At 43.1% G+C, this 22763-nt stretch overlaps 1 protein-coding gene across 1 annotated transcript in view; it reads right to left on the minus strand.

The window, feature by feature from the left end:
• DRC11 (dynein regulatory complex subunit 11) overlaps nucleotides 1-22763 on the minus strand; it is a 90535-nt gene that overhangs the window by 5812 nt on the left and 61960 nt on the right. Inside the window, exons 12-17 of the mRNA XM_083707166.1 lie at nucleotides 18844-18914; nucleotides 16830-16912; nucleotides 13836-13943; nucleotides 11237-11436; nucleotides 4207-4293; nucleotides 680-857 (exon numbers count right to left, since the gene is read on the minus strand). Of these exons, the coding sequence (XP_083563292.1) occupies nucleotides 680-857; nucleotides 4207-4293; nucleotides 11237-11436; nucleotides 13836-13943; nucleotides 16830-16912; nucleotides 18844-18914 (727 nt within the window). The remainder of the gene's footprint in view (nucleotides 1-679; nucleotides 858-4206; nucleotides 4294-11236; nucleotides 11437-13835; nucleotides 13944-16829; nucleotides 16913-18843; nucleotides 18915-22763) is intronic.

Here is a 22763-nt window from a genome sequence, read left to right on the forward strand (position 1 = left end):
GGGGCAGGAAGACCCTGCGGAAAAGGAAGGAGAGGAAAAGGTGGAGCAGTACAAGCCTCTTAACCTGGTGCAGGGGCGGGACTGACTCAGAGGGGACTTCAAACATCTAAGGGTAACAGATGCTGAGCCACGGAGCTTGGATGTAACGACAACAATGTTCTTCAATAAAACCTTTTGTATATAACTTGGACTGGATTTTGGTCTCTTGTGAGCTGGGACCTCGGGTGGCTCTGACACTGTCAATGGGCTTGCTTCGCAAGACGAAAAAACTGCTATACGAAGAGCCTCATGGAACGGATTAATTTCGTCTTGCAAGGCACCACTGTAATGGTGGTGACTTGCTACGTCTGAATGCAGACAAACTGTGGCTCATCTTAACTTTGATTTAGTGAAACAAGCCAACGGTTGACTTTTACTGTGCAGGCGACTACTGTATAGTCTGCTACTCCTGATGGTGTTTTTTGGAGGGGGACATGTTACAATACGTAGTCAAATGCCGATGGACGCATTTGAAACCCAGAGAAACTCTTGTGGGCACCACACACACTGCAAACAACTTAGTCTAGAATGCATTTCTGACAGCCTATTTAATACAAATGCACTTTACAAATGTTTTGAGCATGTTTGCATAAATTAGCTTTATGTAAACAGCACATTCGTCACGTTTTCAGATACTTGCCAAATCTTGATGCGTAGTCTGGCCTTGGAACCAGAATGATTTTCTTGTAAACTCTGCAAAAGGGTTTGAGGTCTGCATCAAAGGGACGCTTACTGGTTCCTACTATCAATACTCTGTCTTCAATTTTCAGGGTTTTCAAAATTTTAGGAAGTTGCTTTTTCAGTCGCCTGGGTTCCAACTTCCAGATCAAATACAAGTAAGTGAAATGTTAGATAGGAGTAGGTACCATATGTTAAACTTTTATTTGGACCAATATACGATTTTAGAACAAACTCACTTGATTTTATGATTATGAAGGCATAACTTGGTATTAGATTTCTCATATATTTGCAGGAATAGTCAATTCCATTTGGCAGGACTTGCTTTGATTACAGTAAAGCAAAAGCTTTTTTGGGTAGCCTGTTCAATCTTCATAGCACAAATATGTGACATATTTGCTAGGATTTGTCATGGTGAGTCTGTCCCTCCATTTCTTGCTTAGGCTCATTTACAGGTTCAGACCCACCCTTGTTGAATTTACAAAACTCTGCCTTGAGACGCTTGCTAAAACTAAGGTTAATATTCTTGGAATAATTGCTAGTCATTCTATTTATATATCTGCTGAGCTGCACTGTATCTAGCGACAGTATCAAAGTAATATTCTTACATCATTATAGTGATGTTCCAATGTTACAGTAAAACATATGCTGCTACTCCAGCAGCCTATTTCTTGATGGATCACACTTTGGAACAAAGCTATTAATATACACAAGAAAGAGTGTGTAAACAGATAACAGTTTTTAAGTTATGGAATCATTCCCATACCAATTACACACAGGTCCTGCTATCTGCACACTCACTATCTGAAAATTCCCTTATCCGCACTTAAGAGAATTATGCCCAAAACCCACTATATGCCCCACAGATTCACTTATCCAAACAGATGAATTCCTTACTTCCTTTTTTTGTGCTTTGCTGGCCAGCGACAGCCATTTTCAGGCAGAATTCAAAGGGTGGGGCAGATCAGACGAATCAAAGAAGAGGAAAAATCGGATAAATCAGGGAACTCAGACACCCCCCGCCTTTACCTCTCTTTTGTGGATTGGCTGAAGCCATTTCAGGAAGAAATCATTAAGAGAGCGGGGCAGGGAAGAGATCAGACATATCCCAGATTGGAAATATTTCAATAGGAAATAATGGAAATTGTGGACTCGTTATGTGAACACTCACCCAATGAACGATTTCCAGGAGAAACATTGTGTTCACTAAGTGGGACCCACATGTAACTATTAAATTAAAATACTGTGGCATACTTAGGAATAAAAAATACTCAATCAATAAAAGAATATACTTGATCTCTGCCTTATCTGTGGGAAACTTGGCTTAGATAGGGAGAAGTCTTGTGTAAAAAGATTTCAAGGCTAGAACCCAGGAGTCAAAGTACAGCACTCATCTTGAGCACGGTCCTCCTGTTCATGCTAAAGAAACAGTTACAGTGGTGCCTCACAAGACGAAATTAATTCGTTCCGCGAGTCTCTTCGTCTTGCGGTTTTTTCGTCTTGCGAAGCATGGCTATTAGTGGCTTAGCGGATTAGCGCTATTAGCGGCTTAGAAAAAGGGGGGAAAAGGAAAAAAAACTCGCAAGAACTCGCAAGACGTTTCGTCTTGCGAAGCACCTCAAAAGACGGAAAACTCTTTCGTCTAGCGAGTTTTTCGTCTAGCGAGGCATTCGTCTTGCGGGGCACCACTGTATTTTCAAAGCACAACTCTGAAGCTAGTTTTTGGTTTAAATTAATTACAAGTTTGTAAATGCTGCAAATAAATTTGATAGGTATACTAGTAATTAATTGGATGGTGCTTTGGTCTTCTGTCCATGATTGGGACTGGAGTAAGGGTTGCTCCATTCACATTCAGGGGACTTGAAAAGTTCCCCCTTCAAGCAGCAGCCCCCATACACCAGATAACCCTACCAAAAGTGAGGGGCCTCAACAGAGCAGCATCTCATAAGGTACAGAATGATGTTTCACCCATCTTCATCTCTTACAGTGCTATATGTACATTCATCCAACTAATTAATCCCCCCTTTTCAATATTTCAAATTGAATTAACTGCCGTGGAAAGGAGAAGAGGAAGTGGGTAAGAACCAGTCAATCAGCACTCTGAACTGAAGCTTCTGAAAACAGGAAGAAGAAGCTATTCCTGCATGACTGATCAAAATGCCCTCTCCCAGCAGACAGTGATAGCGACCAACTAGGATGACTTTAAAGGAGGATAGGACAAGTCCTTGGGAGAGAGGGCCATCGATGGCTATGAGCCAGGATACTCCTGCTCTACTTCCACGGTTGGAGCCAGCCGTGCTTCTGAAAACCCGTTGGTGGAAACCAGGGGAGGGGAGAGAGTGGTGGGCTCATGTTCTGCTTCCTCTTTGGCCCCTGTGAGCACAGGATGTTGGACTAGATGGGCTATTCTTGCATGTAACACAGCCACCCCTGAATGGGCTCTTAGCTTTAACCAGCTTTAACAACTCAGCCAACTCTAAACACTTATTGCGTTCACTAATATTGATGGGTGAGATTTAATCATTTGTTAAATTCTCCCTTTCAAATCAATGTGCTTCATTTTGACTTGACTGCCTCCTATGAACCTTCAAATGTTTACACACAAAGGGTACAAAATCAATGCTTGGTCACAGTTTAAGTGTTTATGTGGAACAGTTTGAGATTAACGGACTCTTTCACTTTAGGGTATGAGATACAAAACATTTAATGGAGCACTTTCTGTACATGAAAGAGTTTGTGGAAGAACATTGGCCCAATAACACGTGCAGCTTTATTCCATGAGATCAGTGTAGCAAGCTGTTTATGGCAACTTTAACCAGTAGAGGGCATCAGTCACCTCATAGCCAGGTTCAACATTTACATGCAATTTTTGAAAAGCTTATCTCACATGTCTATGCAGTTACACCTAGAAATGACCAAATTTAGAACTAAAATCAAGGGGTAACATCTGTAGGAATAAAGCTTCTTTTCAACTAATATTTCACTAATAGGCAAATTTGCTGTTTTCATTTTATCATGAAAACAAATGATGAATAGAACGTAATTAAGGCATACTAATGAGTAGATAAGAGTTTCAAGATCTGAAGCTTGATACACCTGTGCTAGTTCAAGACTCACATTTGAGCGTCTTATATGTAACTGATTTCTAAAAAGTAAAAAATGAATTCAGATTCTAACATCAATACAAAACTGAAAATTTGGTTTCGATGTTCTTCATAAAGTCACCGTTACCTTTACTTTAAAACTCGCCTCTCCTTTTTGCCTTTTAAAATGATTTGGTTTTTCCATTTCCATGGTGCCCAGTGAAGAATTAATTCTGTATAAGCCAGAAATTAGCATCTGTTTCGTGACTAACCAGTGGAGGATGAGGCAGTCTGTTTTTCAAAGGAAAAACAAAGACTAGCCACTCAGTCTTGTGATGCCGTGAAATGCTATCTTTGGTTTGTGAACCTGTGATTCTGCTACTAAAGTATGGAAAACTGGACTTACCTCCTTTTCAGCTTTAGGCACCTTCTTGTAGAAAGTTTTCTCCGCGTCTCCAATCCATATGACTGATGGTTGTAGCTGTTTGGCGACCTGAGAGGCGAAAGAGTTTCACATCATAACATTTCAACATACCAGTCAGGCTAAGTGAAGATGAGAGTTCTGCATCTTGACCCAGCGCCATGTTCCTGGGATGGGAGCTTCTTTATGACTTCCCAGACCATGCAGTATCTCAGTGGCGTAGCGTGGGGGGTGCAGGGGGGGCCGGCCGCACCGGGCGCAACATCTGGGGGGTAGGGTTAGGGGGCACAAATCCACGGGTTAGGGGGCGCAAATTACTTGCCTTGCCCCGGGTGCTGACAACCCATGCTACGCCACTGCAGTATCTCCCTCATTGACTTCAGTCAAAGGAGTCACAGCCAAGGGAACGGCTTTCAAATGGGGCTCCTTCGGCTGCCGAGGAGGAAGAGAAGGAATCTGGATGGAACTGGAAGGCAGAGAGGAGCAGGAGCAGGACTTGGGCTGGGCCAGAGAAAGAGAGAGAGGGATAAAGACTCAGAGAGATTTGCAGATATGAAGGAAGGATGGCTGATGTGAGGAAGGAGGGAGGGAGGCAGGGGGAGAGAGGAGGACCCTCCCATGGCACCCTTGACCATGGGTATTGCCAGGATTTTGTTGGGGGAGGGCAGGCCTCTTGTTTGGAGGGGGGGCAGAACCTCAGTTAGTTTTGTATTTTTATTGATTTTTATTGAGGGGGCAGCTGCCCCTCCCTACGCCCCTGAACAATCATTAAGTCACCCAAGGGTGCTGAGGCACACAGGTTAAAACTTCTACCATAGCCTTTTCTTATCCCAAAGATACCCCGAACCAAGGTAGTGGAGGTTTAGGATCAGAGATTTCCTTCTCTTAGATGGGCTCCTTTCCCAGGTTGATGAACCCCATCTACCCCTCACTCCCTCTATAGAATGTGCAGAAACGGCCTTCTTGAGCTTGTCCACTCAGTCTTCACATGCAGCGGAAGTCCCTAACTCACAGAGGGTTTGAGATGCATCACCTGGTTTAGCCGGCCAGTCAAAGGCATTTCCTGGGGTGTGGCTGCTGTCGCCTGCTGACAGCTTCCAGGAGCCACAGGTGAGAGCTGAGTGCTCCTGAGGGTGGGGGCAAAAGGTGGACAAACTACCCCAGAAGGAGCACAATGTATCCCCTAACACCCCATTCACCCTGCTGAACCCAAGAACATTATAAAACGCACCCTTTAGCCAGTCCATAATAAATTCACTGATAATTCTACCAATTTATTCTGTTAACAATTCTAGATAAAATTATGGATTTTTAAACTATGCGACTTTGGAATTCCTATTTTTCCTTCTCTTCCTGCATTTTTGTTTTTTAAATACACTTGTTCTAAGGAGCTGATCAGCTATACACACTGTACAATTAAGCTTCTACAGTATAATCAATATTGTTAAATAGACAGGTGCAGATCCTAGAATATTACTGTCTGTTTTGCTGTTAAATAACCTAACGCAAAACAGGGAGTGTTCCCACTTTATATTAACTCAGATAAATCTGATGGTCTCTATTTTCTAGTTTACAAGAATTAACTATTAATGAGCAGATTGGCCCATGTGCAGAACAGGGGTATTCTGTTGTCTTGATCTGATCAGGATTCTGCTGTTCTGCTGTATTTTTTAACCAAATGAGACACCCACAATCCATTGGTATCTAATTGAAATTGTTGGCAGATATGTAGCAGACTGCATGTTCCAATGAAAGTACTTCATTTGAATTATCCATGAGTAGTTTGAATCTATGTATAATTAAATGGACTATGCAATTAATTTATAATTGAAATTTTATTAGAGTGCTTTGCTCTTCATTTTGTTGCAGCCACCAGCAGATGGCTCCTTAACCTTTCTAATACTGCTTTAAGTGAAGACTGTGATAGCATTTCATGACAGATGAAGCTTGTTGTTCTCAACTGTTCTGCCTTTGTTTCCAGGAAGTGTTCTGTAAACCAGCCCTTTAATGCTTGTTTAGCAGAAGTTTATTCCTTTGTTGCTTGTTCTCATGTTGTGATTGCAGTCTATTTCTATTACAGAGAAGCAGCAATAAAAACAGCTGTTTGAGGCTTCTATTATGTGTGAGCAATTTGTAGCCTCAAGACTATTTCTTAATGTTATATTTTTAAACTGACTTTATCTCAAGGTTGCACAGAAATACTTTACACATTCAGCGATATCAGCCGAAAAAAAAGGACTCAGAAACAAAATATAATCATGCTTTTAAGCAGAGAATCTTCTCGTGCTTTGCTCAATATTCACAAGAATAACATTTATACTCAGAAGTCTAGGTGTATTGTGGTGTAAGTGTTCAATTGGCAGACCCTAATCATCAAATGCTGATAATATTTGCAATTATTCAAATTATTTTTCTACTACTACCAGATACAAATGGTCAGAAAAAACCAAAAGGATTGCAAGTTATCATGAAGTTATAAGGCAAGTCTAATTATTTGCTTATACAGATATAAAGTGATATTAACTCAAGATTTATTCTGTGGATCTGTTCCTTTCTACTTGATGCTTATAAGATACTTATACTTAGTAATCTGTTACATTTACTTCAGCATAATATATACCTATTTTCCAATGTCATTGGCCTGCTCACTAACACAATATAAATGCTATACTTGTTTGTTTACTCAGCTTTTATAAAATAGTGACATTAACTAAGTCATTCCTATGTAAATATATAGTGGTACCTTGGTTCTCAAACTTAATCCGTTCCGGGAGTCCATGCGACTCCCGAAACGGTTCGAAAACCAAGGCGCAGCTTCCAATTTGCTGCAGGAGCTTCCTGCACTCAATTGGAAGCCACGTCGGGCGTTTGGCTTCCGAAAAACACTCACAAACTGGAACACTTACTTCCGCGTTTGCCGGCGTTCAGGAGCCAAAACATGCAAGTACCAGGGCGTTTGAGAACCAAGGTCCAACTGTACTTGCATCTCAAGATAATCAAAAACTACCTTTGACTGGGGAAGTAATGAGTGCCTTCTACAATTCTGTTTAAATTAAATTTAGCTAGTATGTTAGTTGGTATGGCCAGCTGAAAACCAGATGATTATAATCACCTGTGATAATTTTGCACACCCCGGTGTATAACTTCTAGTGCCCAATCTCTCTGGAAGAATCAGCGAATTACAAGTAATATGTCTACTCGTGAGGCTAGAGTCTCCCCTGCTCTGCCACTCTAGGAGACTGCTGGAGAGGGCTGAGTCCCTTTAGCACCTTTCAGTACAGGTGGTGCTAACCATTAGATGCAGCTGTGGCTGCTATACAGGGCTGGCGGGGGTCACATTTGTTCCCTGCTAAAGCAACATTGGAGCTCTGTGTTCCTAGAAAACAGCCTGAGCCCTGAGTTCAGCCCAGACCCTTCTCGCTCTTGCCTTGTCAGTCTGCCCTGCACCCAGCGTAAGTTCTGCCTTGCTTTGCCACAGAGCTCCCCTCTTCCACCAGAGGCCCCTGATGTAAACATGGAGTTGAGGACGAAGCTCTGGGCCTCCTTGTTTCCCCCCATCTAATTCCATCAGCTTCACATGCCCATCATTTTTATTTAGAAAGCCTATCAGTTCAGCTTAGGGGTTGGTTGCTCACCCTTCATCCGAGGTTCACAGGGCAGTTTACAATATAAAAACACAAAAATACACAACATAGTTCACAAAGCATAAGCCCTTCTCACACAATTTAAAAGGATTGCTTAAATAGCCAAGGAGAAGAGGAATGTTTTTGCCTGGCGCCTAGACTTATGTAACAAAGGCACCAGGCGAGCCTCCTTACTTGTTTTTTCACAAAGCTTGTAGCTTTGAACAATATTTACAAAATAAATTATAAAAATAAATATTCAGATATTCCACATTTGAAACATATTAGTTTAATGACTTGGGCTCCATGATCACTGCAGATGGTGACAGCAGTCACGAAATTAAAAGATGCCTGCTTCTTGGGAGAAAAGCAATGACAAACCTAGGCAGCATCTTAAAAAGCAGAGACATCACCTTGCCAACAAAGGTCCGTATAGTTAAAGCTATGGTTTTCCCAGTAGTGATGTATGGAAGTGAGAGCTGCACCATAAAGAAGGCTGATCGCTGAAGAATGAATGCTTTTGAATTATGGTGCTGGATGAGACTCTTGAGAGTCCCATGGACTGCAAGAAGATCAAGCCTCTCCATTCTGACGGAAATCAGCCCTGAGTGCTCACTGGAAGGACAGATCCTGAAGCTGAGGCTCCAATACTTTGGCCACCTCATGAGAAGAGAAGACTCCCTGGAAAAGGCCCTGATGTTGGGAAAGATGGAGGGCACAAGGAGAAGGGGACGACAGAGGACGAGATGGTGGGACGGTGTTCTCGAAGCTACCAGCATGAGTTTGACCAAACTGCGGGAGGCAGTGGAAGACAGGAGCGCCTGGCGTGCTCTGGTCCAGGGGGTCATGAAGAGTCAGACACGACTAAATGACTAAACAACAACAACAAGTTTAATGACTTAAGATTCTCTAATGATATAATAACCACCAGCCAGTGGCTTTATGGACAAAGAAGCTGCCTAATGGTGAATCTCTGCTCCCTGGGAATAAATTTAAGTAAAATCTCTTAATTTTTCATAGCAGTTGGTAACTGGAATATGTTAGTTACCTCACCATCACTGTGAGTTCTAAAATAATACTTGGCAATTGTCATGTCTTAGCAAGTGGTATTATAATTAGAAAATATGGGAAGGGACTACACTTGGGTCTTTCTGAGTTCTAGTTATCAAGCCACAAATCTGTATTTTAACTGCCAGTATGTGAGCATTTGCTATGTAGACCACATTCAGATGAGTAAGAACTTAAGAAGAGCTTGCTGGATCAGGCTAACAGCCCATCTAGTCCAGCATCCTGTTCTCACAGTGGCCAAACATGGAGTAGAACCTGAGCACAAGTCCCCCCTCCCCTCCTGTGACTTCCAGCAACTGGTATTCAGAAGCATGGCTGCCTCTGACTGTGAAAGTAGAGCAAAGCCGTCCATCACGGCTAGTAGCTACTGACAGTCCTCTTCTCCATGGACTTGTCTAATCCCCTTTGAAAGTCATCAAAGCTGGTGGCCATCACTGTCTGCTGCGGGAGGGAGATCCATAGTTGGATTATGCACTGCAAGAACGAGTCATCCAGTTCTTGGCTACACACAAGAACTGGAATCAAGAATAGTCAAATGAGGCGGATGGATGCCAACAACTAGGTGCCAGACACTGACATCTATCTATCACTAAAGTGGTACACCTGCATCTGACATGATGTTCCTCTTTTCAAAAAATAACCAACAACATTGAAAGCTATATGTTAGGGAGAAGACTATACCAGGACATTCATTCCTGAAATGCTGTTCTTCTGTGTGTAGGATATTAATGATTTCTTTCGTATGTAGGAGCATCCATCACCAATTTTCCATCTCATTGAGACTGTGCATTGTTTCTGATGCACAGGTTAACCTCAGGTTAAGAACTTAATTCATTCTGGAGGTCCGTTCTTAACCTGAAACTGTTCTTAACCTGAAGCACCACTTTAGCTAATGGGGCCTCCCGCTGCCACCGCACGATTTCTGTTCTTATCCTGAAGCGAAGTTCTTAACCCGAAGTACTATTTCTGGGTTGGCGGAGTCCGTCACCTGAAGTGTCTGTAACCTGAAGCATCTGTAACCCGAGGTAAAAGGTAAAGGTAAAGGGGACCCCTGACCGTTAGGTCCAGTCGTGACCGACTCTGGGGTTGTGGCGCTCATCTCGCTTTATTGGCTAAGGGAGCCGGCGTACAGCTTCTGGGTCATGTGGCCAGCATGACTAAGCCGCTTCTGGTGAACCAGAGCAGCGCTCGGAAATGCCATTTACCTTCCCGCTGGAACAGTACCTATTTATCTACTTGCACTTTGACGTGCTTTCGAACTGCTAGGTTGGCAGGAGAAGGACCGAGCAACGGGAGCTCACCCCATCGCAGGGATTCGAACCACCGACCTTCTGATCAGCAAGTCCTAGGCTCTGTGGTTTAACCCACAGCGCCACCTGCGTCCCTGTAACCCTGTACCACTGTAGAAAAAAAAGATGTTGCTAATAAATAGGCAGTTAAAAAGAATGATTAAAATGTTAGTAGAATTCTTACTATTTACTTCCCAAGTGTGTCATATGCTCTGTCATGTTTGAAATGTTAAGTTGGTAAGCAATTTAACACTCCCTGCTACAACTGGGGTTACTAGTGAATGATTAGTCCATGGGTAGGCAAACTAAGGCCTGGGGGCTGGATCCGGCCCAATCGCCTTCTAAATCCAGCCCGCAGACAGTCCAGGAATCAGCGTGTTTTTACATGAGTAGAATGTGTGCTTTTATTTAAAATGCATCTCTGGGTTATTTGTGGGGCCTGCCTTACAATTTTATTTTCAACAACAACAACAACAACAACAATAATTTTATTAATTATACCCTGCCCATCTGGCTGGGTTTCCCCAGCCACTCTGGGTGGCTCCCAACAGAGGACTAAAAACAGAATAAAGCTTCAAACATTAAAACTTCCCTAATGTATTATTGTGCGCTCCCGTTGCTCGGTCCCAGCGCCTGCCAAGCTAGCAGTTCGAAAGCACCCCCGGGTGCAAGTAGATAAATAGGGACCGCTTAGTAGCGGGAAGGTAAACGGCGTTTCCGTGTGCAGCTCTGGCTCGCCAGAGCAGCGATGTCACGCTGGCCACGTGACCCGGAAGTGTCTCCGGACAGCGCTGGCCCCTGGCCTCTTGAGTGAGATGGGCGCACAACCCCAGAGTCTGTCAAGACTGGCCCGTACGGGCAGGGGTACCTTTACCTTTTAATGTATTATTGTATTATTATAACAATGAATCAAAATGAGATACACAATAAATCACCTATTAGCATATGGAATAGAATAATTATTGTATAACTAAAATACAGTTTCATATAAATTTGCAGAGAAAATTAAAATGAGAGGATCTTTTGTGTTCCTACCTTAAACACTATGTGAAGCATCATTTGCAAACCAGCCTTGCCAGGGTATTTGCCAGCAATATTAGCTGCAGATAAATTGAAGAGGTTGGCTCCCGTTTCCGTGCAGAGAGCATGAATAAGCATCTTTTTCCCGACTCCTTCGGGTCCAGCCAAAAGCAAGGCTTTCACCAGAGGTGCTTTCTCATGTACAGACTGAGAACCTATGGAGGTGAAAGGGGAACAATATGACGATGTATAGGTACATATGTAGTCATTCCAGTATTCCACCATGTGATTCCCAAGTGCTGACCCGGACATTAGTGGTTTGGGGGAAGACTTGACAGTGCCAAACCAAGAGCTTTTGTTTTCAGGTCAGCGGCTGGAACGTGTAGGGTGATGTCTAACATCAGACATACTCTGAATAGACTCATTTCACCCCCAACAAGATCTTTATTAAGGTTTTTCACAATACAACAGGATAAGAGCTACAATAATTACAAACGGAACGAGTAAAATATGGAGTTGTCTCCTAGAGGCAATTCCAAATAGTCATATTGAAATTTATAGGTTTAAGTAATTGAAGTCAATTGACTTTAATGGGTCTACTCTGACCAAACCCCACTTTCCTGGGAGTATGTCCCATTGAATTCAAAAACAACTCTTGCTTCTAAATAGTTTAGAAAAGAGAAAAAGATAAGAAAATCCCCCCGCCCTTCTACAAATAGTGTATCTAGTAATGCATCTGCAGAAATTCAGTATGGCAAAACACTTGGCAAGTTATGTACTTGGAAGCCCCAATGATTTCAGTAAAAGAGCACGTACTTAACTATCCTATTGAAATCAACAAGATTTCCAAGTGCGTAACTCTGACTGGATTGCAGTCTTGCTATTTCACTCCTTCTCTGGCCATGGCTTGTGAGGTGAGGGAATTCAATTCAGTTCATACTGTATTGGCCCAAATAATAAGCCTTAAGCCACACCTTTAAAATTCAATGAGGAAAAAGAAAAAAAGACAATTCCTAAATATAAGCCTCTCCCTTAAAATTGGAGGGGGGGGGGGAATTCCAAAAGGCACCCGCCCAACGAAGTGCAATCACACACACAACGCTTGCCCAGGGACGGGGGAATGAAAAGGGGGTCAACAAGCACACATCCCAAGCAAGCACACTCTCACCACCAAAGCCCATGCGGTCGTCCGCTGCCGAATACAGTAACCGGAAAACGCCCGCTACTCAGCTGTAAAGGAACTGCCTCACAGCTGACCAGAGATTGCAGCGCGTAGGAGACCTTGCGTGGCCGCAGCCACTGCTCAGCTTGGGGAACACTGCCTCACAGCTGAAAGGCTTCTGCAGTGCGTGGTCCCCAGCGCTGCAGTCAGGCTCTGTCAAATCCAACAGTGTCGCTGCCACAGACCAGTTCAATGGCTCCCCGCAACCGCGTGCCGCCTCACAGCCGATCTAAAAGCCAATTTCGGTAAGGTCGTGAATATAAGCCGCACTTTAACTGTTCACGGTTGGAATTTGGGGGGAAAGTGTGGCTTATATTAGGGCCAATGCGATATTTAAAGCTGAATTTATCAAATTAGCACTTTGCGATATAATCTGAGAACCAAAACACAGTCATCCTTCGAAATTCACACTTATCTGAATGTTGTGATGCACTTCTTCATCCAAACTATGTGTAGGAAAATGCATATATTAGGGGGAAATGTGCCTAAAGATGATTATATTCATGGAAATTATATACAACAAGTATTATATTGGGAGAAACTGGAAACAAAAACCTGTTTATTGGGAGAATTTCACACAAAAATGCTGACTAATCTACACAATTTTTTTAAATTGCAAAAATCTTGCAGAATTCTAGATTGGAAAAATGAGAAACCGAAATTGACAGATCCTTCCATCCCTACTGCTAACATGGATCTGTTCTGAAAATCTGCAAACTGGCCCAGTTTGGAGTTGTGATAGGATGTTCTTTATGTAAAATTGACTGGATCATGTTCAGAAAACTGACAGGAGCTCTACTGCAGTCTAAGGAAAAGCCTCCCCCCCCCCCCAGTAAAGGTTTATACTTACCATATTTGAACAATATACTATGCAGATAGTACATTTAAGAAAACATACATGTTTGGGTATTAATTTCTAGAGTTTTAGAAGGCAAGAACAATTAAAAGCACTTTCTCCAATATATGAAATGAGCTGACTAATTCCATAAATGCTTCCATTTTTCAACAGCAAGACACATTAGCTGGCTTGTAAAAGGTAAACTGCAACCTTAGCCTTTTCCCTAACTTGATTAAATTTATAATCACTGGAGCTTGTATTAGCTATTACCTTTCCCAAGTGACTTCCTTTATGTGCTACAGCTCCCAAACTGTTAAGATGCAAACAAGAAACGGCAACGAAACGGCATGTCAAACACACAGCAACTTGCTCCCCTTTTAAGTATGCTATTAAAACCATACTGTATCAGTTCAGAATACTTAATTGAAAAAGAATTCTGCAGAATGCTTTCAACCAAAATCAATCAGGCACTGTCATAGCTAGTAAAAGTATATGAGGCTGACAGGAAGCAAGGCATGGTGTCTGCCCTCTGACCATTTCTCCTGTGATCTTACCTAATGGCAATATGCCATACAGAGCGATGAGCTGCCTGACATCTGTGAGAGAGGGCATTGGTTCTATGTCTTTCTGCCGAAGGGTAGATCCCAGATAGCTGTACTCACCTACAGGGAAGAGACAAAGGCTTCTTCATAGCTGATACTGTATTATTACAAAATGTGTAACTCCAGACATTAGAAACTGCCAGGGAATACAAGTTTAGCATCCTGCTAAGCCATAACAGATTTAAATCTATGAGTTCTAATAGTTATTAATATGGAATGCATCCCCCAACATGAAGACAAAATAAAAATAGAAGTGGAAATATTCAGCCGGCAACTTAAATGAATTTTGACCCTCATGCTATTTTTCTAGAAATGTGTAAATTATTTCACAAGTATACCATCAATTGGCAAGTACATAAAAATGACAACTGCACAGTGGGCAGAATTCATAGACAAACTAAACAGATTGAATCCTTCCAGCACTGATGTGAGATAGGTTAACACTGTTCCAATTTTATAGGTAAAGAACAAGGGCCTGATTGTGGGTGCGCTCTAAATGCAGCTGGCATCCAGTGTGCTATCTCTGGGACCACAGTGGTTCTCACTGCTAGCTGAGTCATTCAGCATGGAAACGTGGATTCTAGCTGCTGAGAAGCCAGAGAGTATGTAACCCATGGACATAATCACAGGGTTAAGAAGGACTGACATGTGGTGAGGAGAAATGTCTTAAGAGTACCATTTATCATCATCAGTAGAAGCATAATCTGTACTGACGGCATACATTTATGCAAACTTTTTATTGCTAGTATTTATTTACATGAACATATTTTAAAGGTTGTGCTTTTGATACCTTTATGTGCCTTTGATAAAGGCAAATTTATAAACAGTAAATTAAATAAGACTGAATCATAAAAATAGAAAAAGTGGGTGTTTTCTTTACAAGCCCACAGTAGAGAGCGGGTGCACTGGCTAAGATAATGAGGTGTGATGCAGGAGGTTGTTAATTCAAGTCTCATCTCAATTACAAACTCACTTGGCCTGAGGAGATAAGCCACTAACTCTCAGCCTCCTCTCTTCCCTATGGAAATACTTATCCACAGCATCCACACAGGGTTGTTGTGAGGAGAGAGCGGCAATGGGTGTGAGGCACCTTGAACACTGAAAATACTGCATAAATGACCAGTTTAGTTGCCCGTTGGTTGTTAAGGATTTGGATAGCTGGCAGATCTTTTTAGTGTTGGACAAATTTGGCAGCTTCTGGTACCTTATATAGTAATAGCAAATCCATTCGGTGAAAGCTGATCTTTGTATCACCCAAAGGCACAATCCATGCTCAATGGATTTCTCCCAACACTTTGAATACAAGCTGCTTTCTCTGCAGAGGGGAAAGTCTTCCAGTTCTAGGGACATTTCCCCCTATGCGGAGACTTCAAAGGGGCTCCCTCTAAGCAACCATCAGCTGACTGTCAGCTAAAAGGATTGAGGCATGCTCAGAGGAGGCTGCAGTGTAGCAACCATCTTTGAACAATTCCCTGATGTCAGATGATTGACAGGCAGGTGGTCCTGCCCACCTGTTAAAGTTGGCTCTCAGTGGGTGGGCAAGATCTAGCCCATCAGGCTTAAAGGGTTCCTCCACCCCTGTACTAAAGGGAAGTGTTTGCAGGGTTGGATGAAAACCAAGGTGTGCAGAAGTGCAAACAATGTTTAGAAGGCTAAACCATAAGGAGAGGAAACACCCCTACACACACACACACACACACACACACACACACACACTCCAATGTTCAGTGGGCATAGAATACTGACTGTAGTTTGGGAGGGGGAATGGAAACTGACGTGCAGGTGGTGGAGAAGAGTATTCTGGCTGGTTGGAAGGAACCCTGAACAGGGACATTCTATGCTGCAATCTTTTGCTGCCTTGGAGATTGGAGCACGAGGGATTTGGACACTGACATCATCTGATATCCACGTGGGTTGCCCCTGCCTACCTGTTCAAATTTGACCCATGAGGCACATCCTGAAAAGGGTCAGGCTTGTGAAGCCTGTTTCAGAGGGGCGCAAGAGTTAATAGCATACGCAGCTCCATGCCAGCAAGCCAGACCTGTTCGCCATTAAAAGCATCTGAGCATATGTTGAGATTGTTTCAGCCCAAGAACCACTAATCATTTGCTTTACCAGATAAACTGCAGGAGGGTTTGGGTAATGAGCACTGGCTACCCCGAGTGAAACTTCAGAGGGAAGCAGCAGCTATTGGATGGTTTGGTTGGTCTTTTGCCCCCATATACCGGCTGGATGACTGATTTGCACATCAGGACCCGAAGCAGTTTGCATAACTGGAGCCGAGTATAAAAGTGAGTCAGAGAAGTGGCACCATAGTGGAACTCAGTTATACTCTATCAGATGTTTTTAACTTGGTCTAAATTATGCTTTTGAATAAATGCTTACATTCTTCCATATTTAGGGCTGATGTGGATGTTACTTTTCTCTGCCCAGGTTTTAAAAGCATGTAAGGGGAAACAGCCTGGGATGGCTGGTGCCAGTGCCTTTGCAACAGCAAGGGGGTCAGATTTAACTATGAGAATAGAATTGTGCTCAGTTCCTGTGGCATCCCTGAAGAGCACAGTCTGACCTTTGCAGCTTCCTAAGAAACATCTTCAAAACACAGGTAGGGAAATGCTATTGGAAGCCTCATTTAATTTAGTGTTTGGTGCCAGCCAGATGTAGAAATGACAAAGCACCAGAATTAGAAAATATGAAGATTATAAATCACAGACTAAATCCTGAAGATCTCTGCTTCAACTGTCATACTGAGTCAGAAGTTAAGCTTATATTAATTTTTATACCTGGAACCAGCTACATCGGTATGAATGGTGTGGCTTGTCTATTCATAGTCTATTATAGGAACACAAGGCAGGTTGCACAACATTGCAATTTTAAAATATTATATGTAAATGTAAAGGAAATCAAGATGTACTTCTGTATTGGTACATAAAGTTAATACTTTACCCACATAATCGCCGAGTTTCACTTTCTTGGCTCTTATTAATATCTGTGCTTCTACCAGCTCCTGGTAGAGAGAATCAATAGTCCTACAAAGAGATACATAATTTAACACCCAGATTTGCAGATAAAAATGCAAACCATCTCTTAAAAAACACACCCTCATGTAAGCATTTGTAATGTCTGCATATGGCTAAAATGTACAATAATTACAATTTCATTTTTAGGGAAAACACACTTGTACACTTATTGTAACATTAACAAGCAATTTCCATCTAGTAGCGGTATGAAATACTGTGGAACATTAACAATACAATAGTGAAATTATTTCATAGAAACTTGGAGTTCAAACCTTTCCCCAACACAGGTCCTCTCACATTATTGCCTCCAGGCTACTTGAAACATAACATCACCGTTCAACATCATTGCAGAGTTCCTGCAACTCAGTAGAACAGGGTGAACAAGCAGCTTTTAGGAAGGCATTTTTTAAAAAGAAAGAAAAAGATTGTGTGTTTTGAAATGCTGGAGTCAACACTGTAGTACACAGATCTTATCTTGGACCTAGTTAATGGTACAATACCACACAGGGCCAGCCCACCCATGAGGCAAGTTGAGGTGACCGCCTCAGGTGGCAGGATCCACAGGGGCGTCAGATCCAGCTGCCCGGCAGCCCTCCCAATGCCACCTCTACAGTGGCCTCTTGGTGAAGAGGAGGAGCTGCTGGTCTCCTCCCAGCCTTGTTTCTGGTGTCAATCTTCACCCACCCCTTCTTTGCTGGCAGGAGAGGTACCGATGTGCAGTTCCCCTCAGGTGCCAAAATCATAGAATCATAGAGTTGGAAGAGACCACAAGAGCCATCGAGTCCAACCCCCTGCCAAGCAGGAAACACCATCAGAGCACTCCTGACATATGGTTGTCAAGCCTCTGCTTAAAGACCTCCAAAGAAGGAGACTCCACCACACTCCTTGGCAGCAAATTCCACTGTCAAACAGCTCTTACTGTCAGGAAGTTCTTCCTAATGTTTAGGTGGAATCTTCTTTCTTGTAGTTTGGATCCATTGCTCTGTGTCCGCTTCTCTGGAGCAGCAGAAAACAACCTTTCTCCCTCCTCTATGTGACATCCTTTTATATATTTGAACATGGCTATCATGTTTTGGGCCAGCCCTGTTTGTGAATGAATCATAGGGGCACCATTCCGTATTTAATCTTGGAAGTGGTAGTCAGAAATGTTCAGAGAGTGGGATGGCCTCCCCACTCCTCCCGCCACTCAATGAATGTGGCATTAACTCTTTTGCATGGAGATGGAGTTTAGTAATGTTATTTGTGGTAGTCTGGAAAAATCTAAATAAAAAACAACGATAGACATTTAGATTTGAAGTGTCAGGTAACTGGCAAAGGTAGTAAAGCTACAGCTATTTGTTGTTTGCTTGTTTTTTTATGTCCACCCTACCAATATGGCTTCAAAGAGATTCCAGAGCAGCTGGCAACACTATTTACCCTAAGCTTCCTACCGTCAGCCCAATGGGCAGCAATCTAAGAGGCAGCATCAAGGATTGTACTTTATGATTTGTTTTATATAGGGAATAAATGCTGCTTTGTTCAATTATTACAGAAGGACTAGCTAGTGTCCTATTTCAGGGATGTTAAAAACAGATGGAAAATCTGATACATATCTGAAACTACCAGGTGTTCCTACACCTGCCACAAGGAATAAAATTTAATGACAATTCTTCAAAGAACCATTAGAGATATGATGAAAATGCACAGAACTAAGGTCCACAGTACATATAACCTAAAATGAACTCTCTGCAAATTGGTGGTTGACATTTCCTATCTAAATCTCTCTATATGTTATCCATTTTAAAAGAATTCTATGTTAGATTCTCCATAATTGCTAAGGAATTGGAGCTACCAGGTTCAGGCTTAGGCATACCAACTTTGACTCTCTTTTGTGTTTGAACAAAGCAAAGAGAGAGAGAGATGTGTCAATGTGAATCTCAGAGGAGCAGGTGCATTTTTACCTGTCAGGAGTCAGATCTTTCTCCTTCTTAGATTTTTTCTTCCTTCCACCCTTTTTCCCTTTTTTCTTTTTCTAAGGATCATAAATGGAGAAAGTTAGCAAAGGCAATACTTCTACACCCAGCTAAAAGTTAGCACAAGATTCTGAATAGTTTTAGTGGCCTCTAGTGATTTAACTCCTCCTGCCCATATATATATATATATATATATATATATATATATATATATATATATCTCACACACATTGTTTATGCTTTCTTCACTTTAGTGTTTGCAATTTATTGTTGGATGAAAATTGCAAGCACACTTAACTACACTCAAATACAATTGTACCTTGGTTTACAAACTTAATTTGTTCCGGAAGTCCGTTCTTAAACCAAAGCATTCTTAAACCAAGGTGTGCTTTCCCATAGCAGTTTACAAATGGAACACACCCAACAGGAAGCGAAACATGTTCTTATTCCAAGGCAAAGTTCACAAACCAGAACACCTACTTCCGGGTTTGCAGCATTCTTAATCCAAGTTGTTCATAAACTAAGCTGTTCTTAAACCAAGGTACCACTGTACCTGTATTTTCTTGACCAACTCCCAAAACATTTAATATTTCCCTTGAGCCTTCTTCTCTCCCATTTGCCCAGTCTGCAGTGGCTCACGTGGGACTGTTCTGGCTACACACTGGTGAGGAATTCCAGCCCAGCTGGGCCAGGGAATCTTGGTGTGTCATTATTTCCTTGTGAAGAACATGGAAATAATGTTCTTCAGGAGGGATCAATGTTACATGGTCCTCCTCCCTCTTGAGGAAACATGTTGGATGCCTCCTCCAACACACAGCCTTCATTTTTCAAGGTGAAGTTCAGTCCCACTTGCAGGACACTTGTGGTCTGGGCTGCAACTTGTGAATCACTGCATCAATCTCATTAATTGGGACATACAAAGATTTCAGACATTGTGGGCCTCAAATTTATCACATTTTTCTGTCGCCGCCGCTTCTGACAGTGCAAGTACTGCTCAACAGAGAAGAGTACCCTTACCAGTCTCACAGCTGGCACACCAAGCAGGCCCTCTTTCCATGCTGAGTAACCACAAGAGGACCTGGCATTGTTTAAGAGGGGTGTAGTGATCCCCTGGCGCTGTCATCCTACTAGAGGATTTTAAAAACCCCGGGACAGTGAAGGACTTCTCCGCTGTCTGGGGTGATCTTAAAATGCTGGCGGGCGGCAGCGCTGCTGCCCGCCAGCATTTTAAAATCGCCCCAGGACAGTGGAGGAATTATCCGCTGTCCCGGGGCGATTTAAAAGCCCCCGGGAAGGCAGGCAGGGGGGAGCAAAGACTTTCGCCCCCCACCGGCCTTCAGAAGAGGTCCTGGACCTCTTCTGAAGGCCGGTGGGGGGCAAAAGTCTTTGCTCGCCCCCCCCCGCCGCCTGCCTTCAAAAGCCATCCGAGATAGCGGGAAGCGCTTCCCTGCTATCCCGGACTGCTTTTAAAATGCTGGCGGTGGGGAGCAAAGCCTTTCGGCCCCCGCCGGCCTTCCTGGACCTCTTCTGAAGGCCGGAGGGGGGGGAAAAGGCTTTGCTCCCCACCGCTAGCATTTAAAAGAGGTCCCCGGAGATTTCCCTATGGGCTTTCTTCTTGCGAAGCAAGCCCATAGGGAAATTCGTTTTGCGAAGCGCCTCCAAAATGGAAAACCCTTTTGTCTAGCGGGTTTTTCGTCTTGCGAGGCGTTCGTCTTGCGGGGCACCACTGTATCAGAATCCAAATGTTAAGACCTAAGATGTAACAACTATACAATTAAGTTTAAGGAGCTGAAGTGAAATAACTGAAAAGAAGCTATGTGTTTACCACCTTGAGAAGCCTGTAACAGCCATCAAATTAGAGAGAGATAGTTATCTGTTTCTTGAAAGAATTCTATCTCCTAACACATCTTTTGTTTTACCAATTGTTCTGTAAAATAAAACCTTTTATCCGTTTAACGTCTCCCTAGAAGAGTCTTCTTCATAAAAACCAAAACCTGAGCAGTAGTTAAGAGGGGGTTTGCCACAACATCAACTCTCTGGCATCTGTATTACATGATTTTGCCTGGAACAGGGTTAAGGTAGCAAGGAATTAGTGGCCCACAGGCAGGAGCCAGCCCTGAGAGTCTTTTCCACTGGCCTGACAGCCTTTGGGCTCAACCTCTGCCCTCCTCCGAGTAACAGCAGTGACATTCAGAAACAGTAGAGTGACCTACAACCCAGACATTGCAGCACACACCTCTGCAGCGCCCTTCTTGCTTTTTTTGGCAGTTGGGGGGGGAGTTAAAGGTGAAAGCCTGACAGGATCACTTATAGTGGCCCAGGTAGCCTGATACTGGCTCCCAACTATACCAGCATTTCATTCATTCCAGGAAGAGACAGCTGGAGACTCTGGCACAACGGTTTCCCCAACCACCGCTCTTTTTCTCCTGCTGGGCTTAAAAATGCCGAAGACAAAATAAAACTGTGTATGCCTAAGGGCGCGAAAAGCCATTTTTGAGGAACTGGTGAAGCAGTAGATGAAGAAGGCAGTGGGGGCAAGATTCCCAATGACAGCACTTCCTGGAATGATTGAAAAAACATGAAACAATAATGCTATTAAACAACTTCTTAAAAAGCTTCATTATACATCTTTAGGCGCCAGGCGAGGACGTTCCTCTTCAACCAGACCTTTGGCTGACTAATATTGTACCGCGTTTTAAATGTGTTTGTGGGAAGGGGGTTATTGTTACTGTTTTGCTTTTCTTCTAACTATTCATTTGTGCTTTTATCCTGTATTTTTATCTTGCGAACCACCCTGAGATCTTCAGATGAAGAGCAGTGTATAGATTTAATAAAAAATAATAAAAACAATAACTAAAAGGCTGTTGATTTGAGGAAAGTGACTGATTCATTGAAGGCAGGGGATCTGCAATGGCCAGTGATTCTGAGCGTTATGGGTGACTTAGAAAGCCAATGAATGAGGTGGGTGCTTGTGTGTGTGAATGGATGGATGTGTCGGGTTGGCTTGGGTCCTATCCAGTTGTGGCACCAGCCCCACCCACCATTGACCTGTATCAATTTCACTTGGTGGTCCCATAGTCCTGTCTTTGAACTTGGAAAGGCCCAACAGGAATCGCACTACCATCTGTTATCAGACAGATGAACATTTATTAGCAATACATTTTGGATACTTGCAGAACATTTTATGGGGATCTCTCTCTCTCAGACAGACAGACAGACAGACAGACACAGAGGCAGTCTGATGTATAAGTTAATAAATAGAAGCTCTACTGATGTAACATCGGATTCTATAATTAAAGCGGTTTGGGCAGCTCCAGAAAGTACCGTATTTTTCGCTCTATAGGACACACCCAACCATAGGACGCACCTTGTTTTAGAGGGGGAGAACAAGACAAAAAAAAATTCTCCCCCTCTCTGCTGAGCACCCCTTCAGCGAAGCGGCAGGAGAAATGGAGCCCCTTCCCTTTCTCCTCCCGCTTAGCTGAAGGGGCGCTGCACAATTCTCCCTCTCTGCTGAAGCCAGGAGAGTCTTGCTCTCCTGGCTTCAGCAAAAGGAACCTGAAGCATTCGGAGCGCAGTGCGAGTTCCTGCTGAGCTCCAAAGGCTTCAGGCGGCTATCCCTGAAGCCTGGAGAGCGAGAGGGGTTGGTGCGCACTGACCCCTCTCGTTCTCCAGGCTTCAGCAAAAGCAACATGAAGCCTCCGGAGTGCGGAGGGAGCACTCCCTCTGCGCTTTGGAGGCTTCATGTTGCTATCGTTGAAGCCAAAGAGCCTGCATTCGTTCCATAGGACGCACACACATTTCCCCTTCATTTTTGGAGAGGGAAAAGTGCATCCTATAGAGCAAAAAATACGGTATATCACATATCAAATTGGATCTACAAATATAGCAACAAGATATTACAGTAA

Source organism: Podarcis gaigeae (genome assembly GCF_964106915.1).
Source record: "Podarcis gaigeae genome assembly, chromosome: 1".
In the NCBI taxonomy this organism is placed as follows: domain Eukaryota; kingdom Metazoa; phylum Chordata; class Lepidosauria; order Squamata; family Lacertidae; genus Podarcis; species Podarcis gaigeae.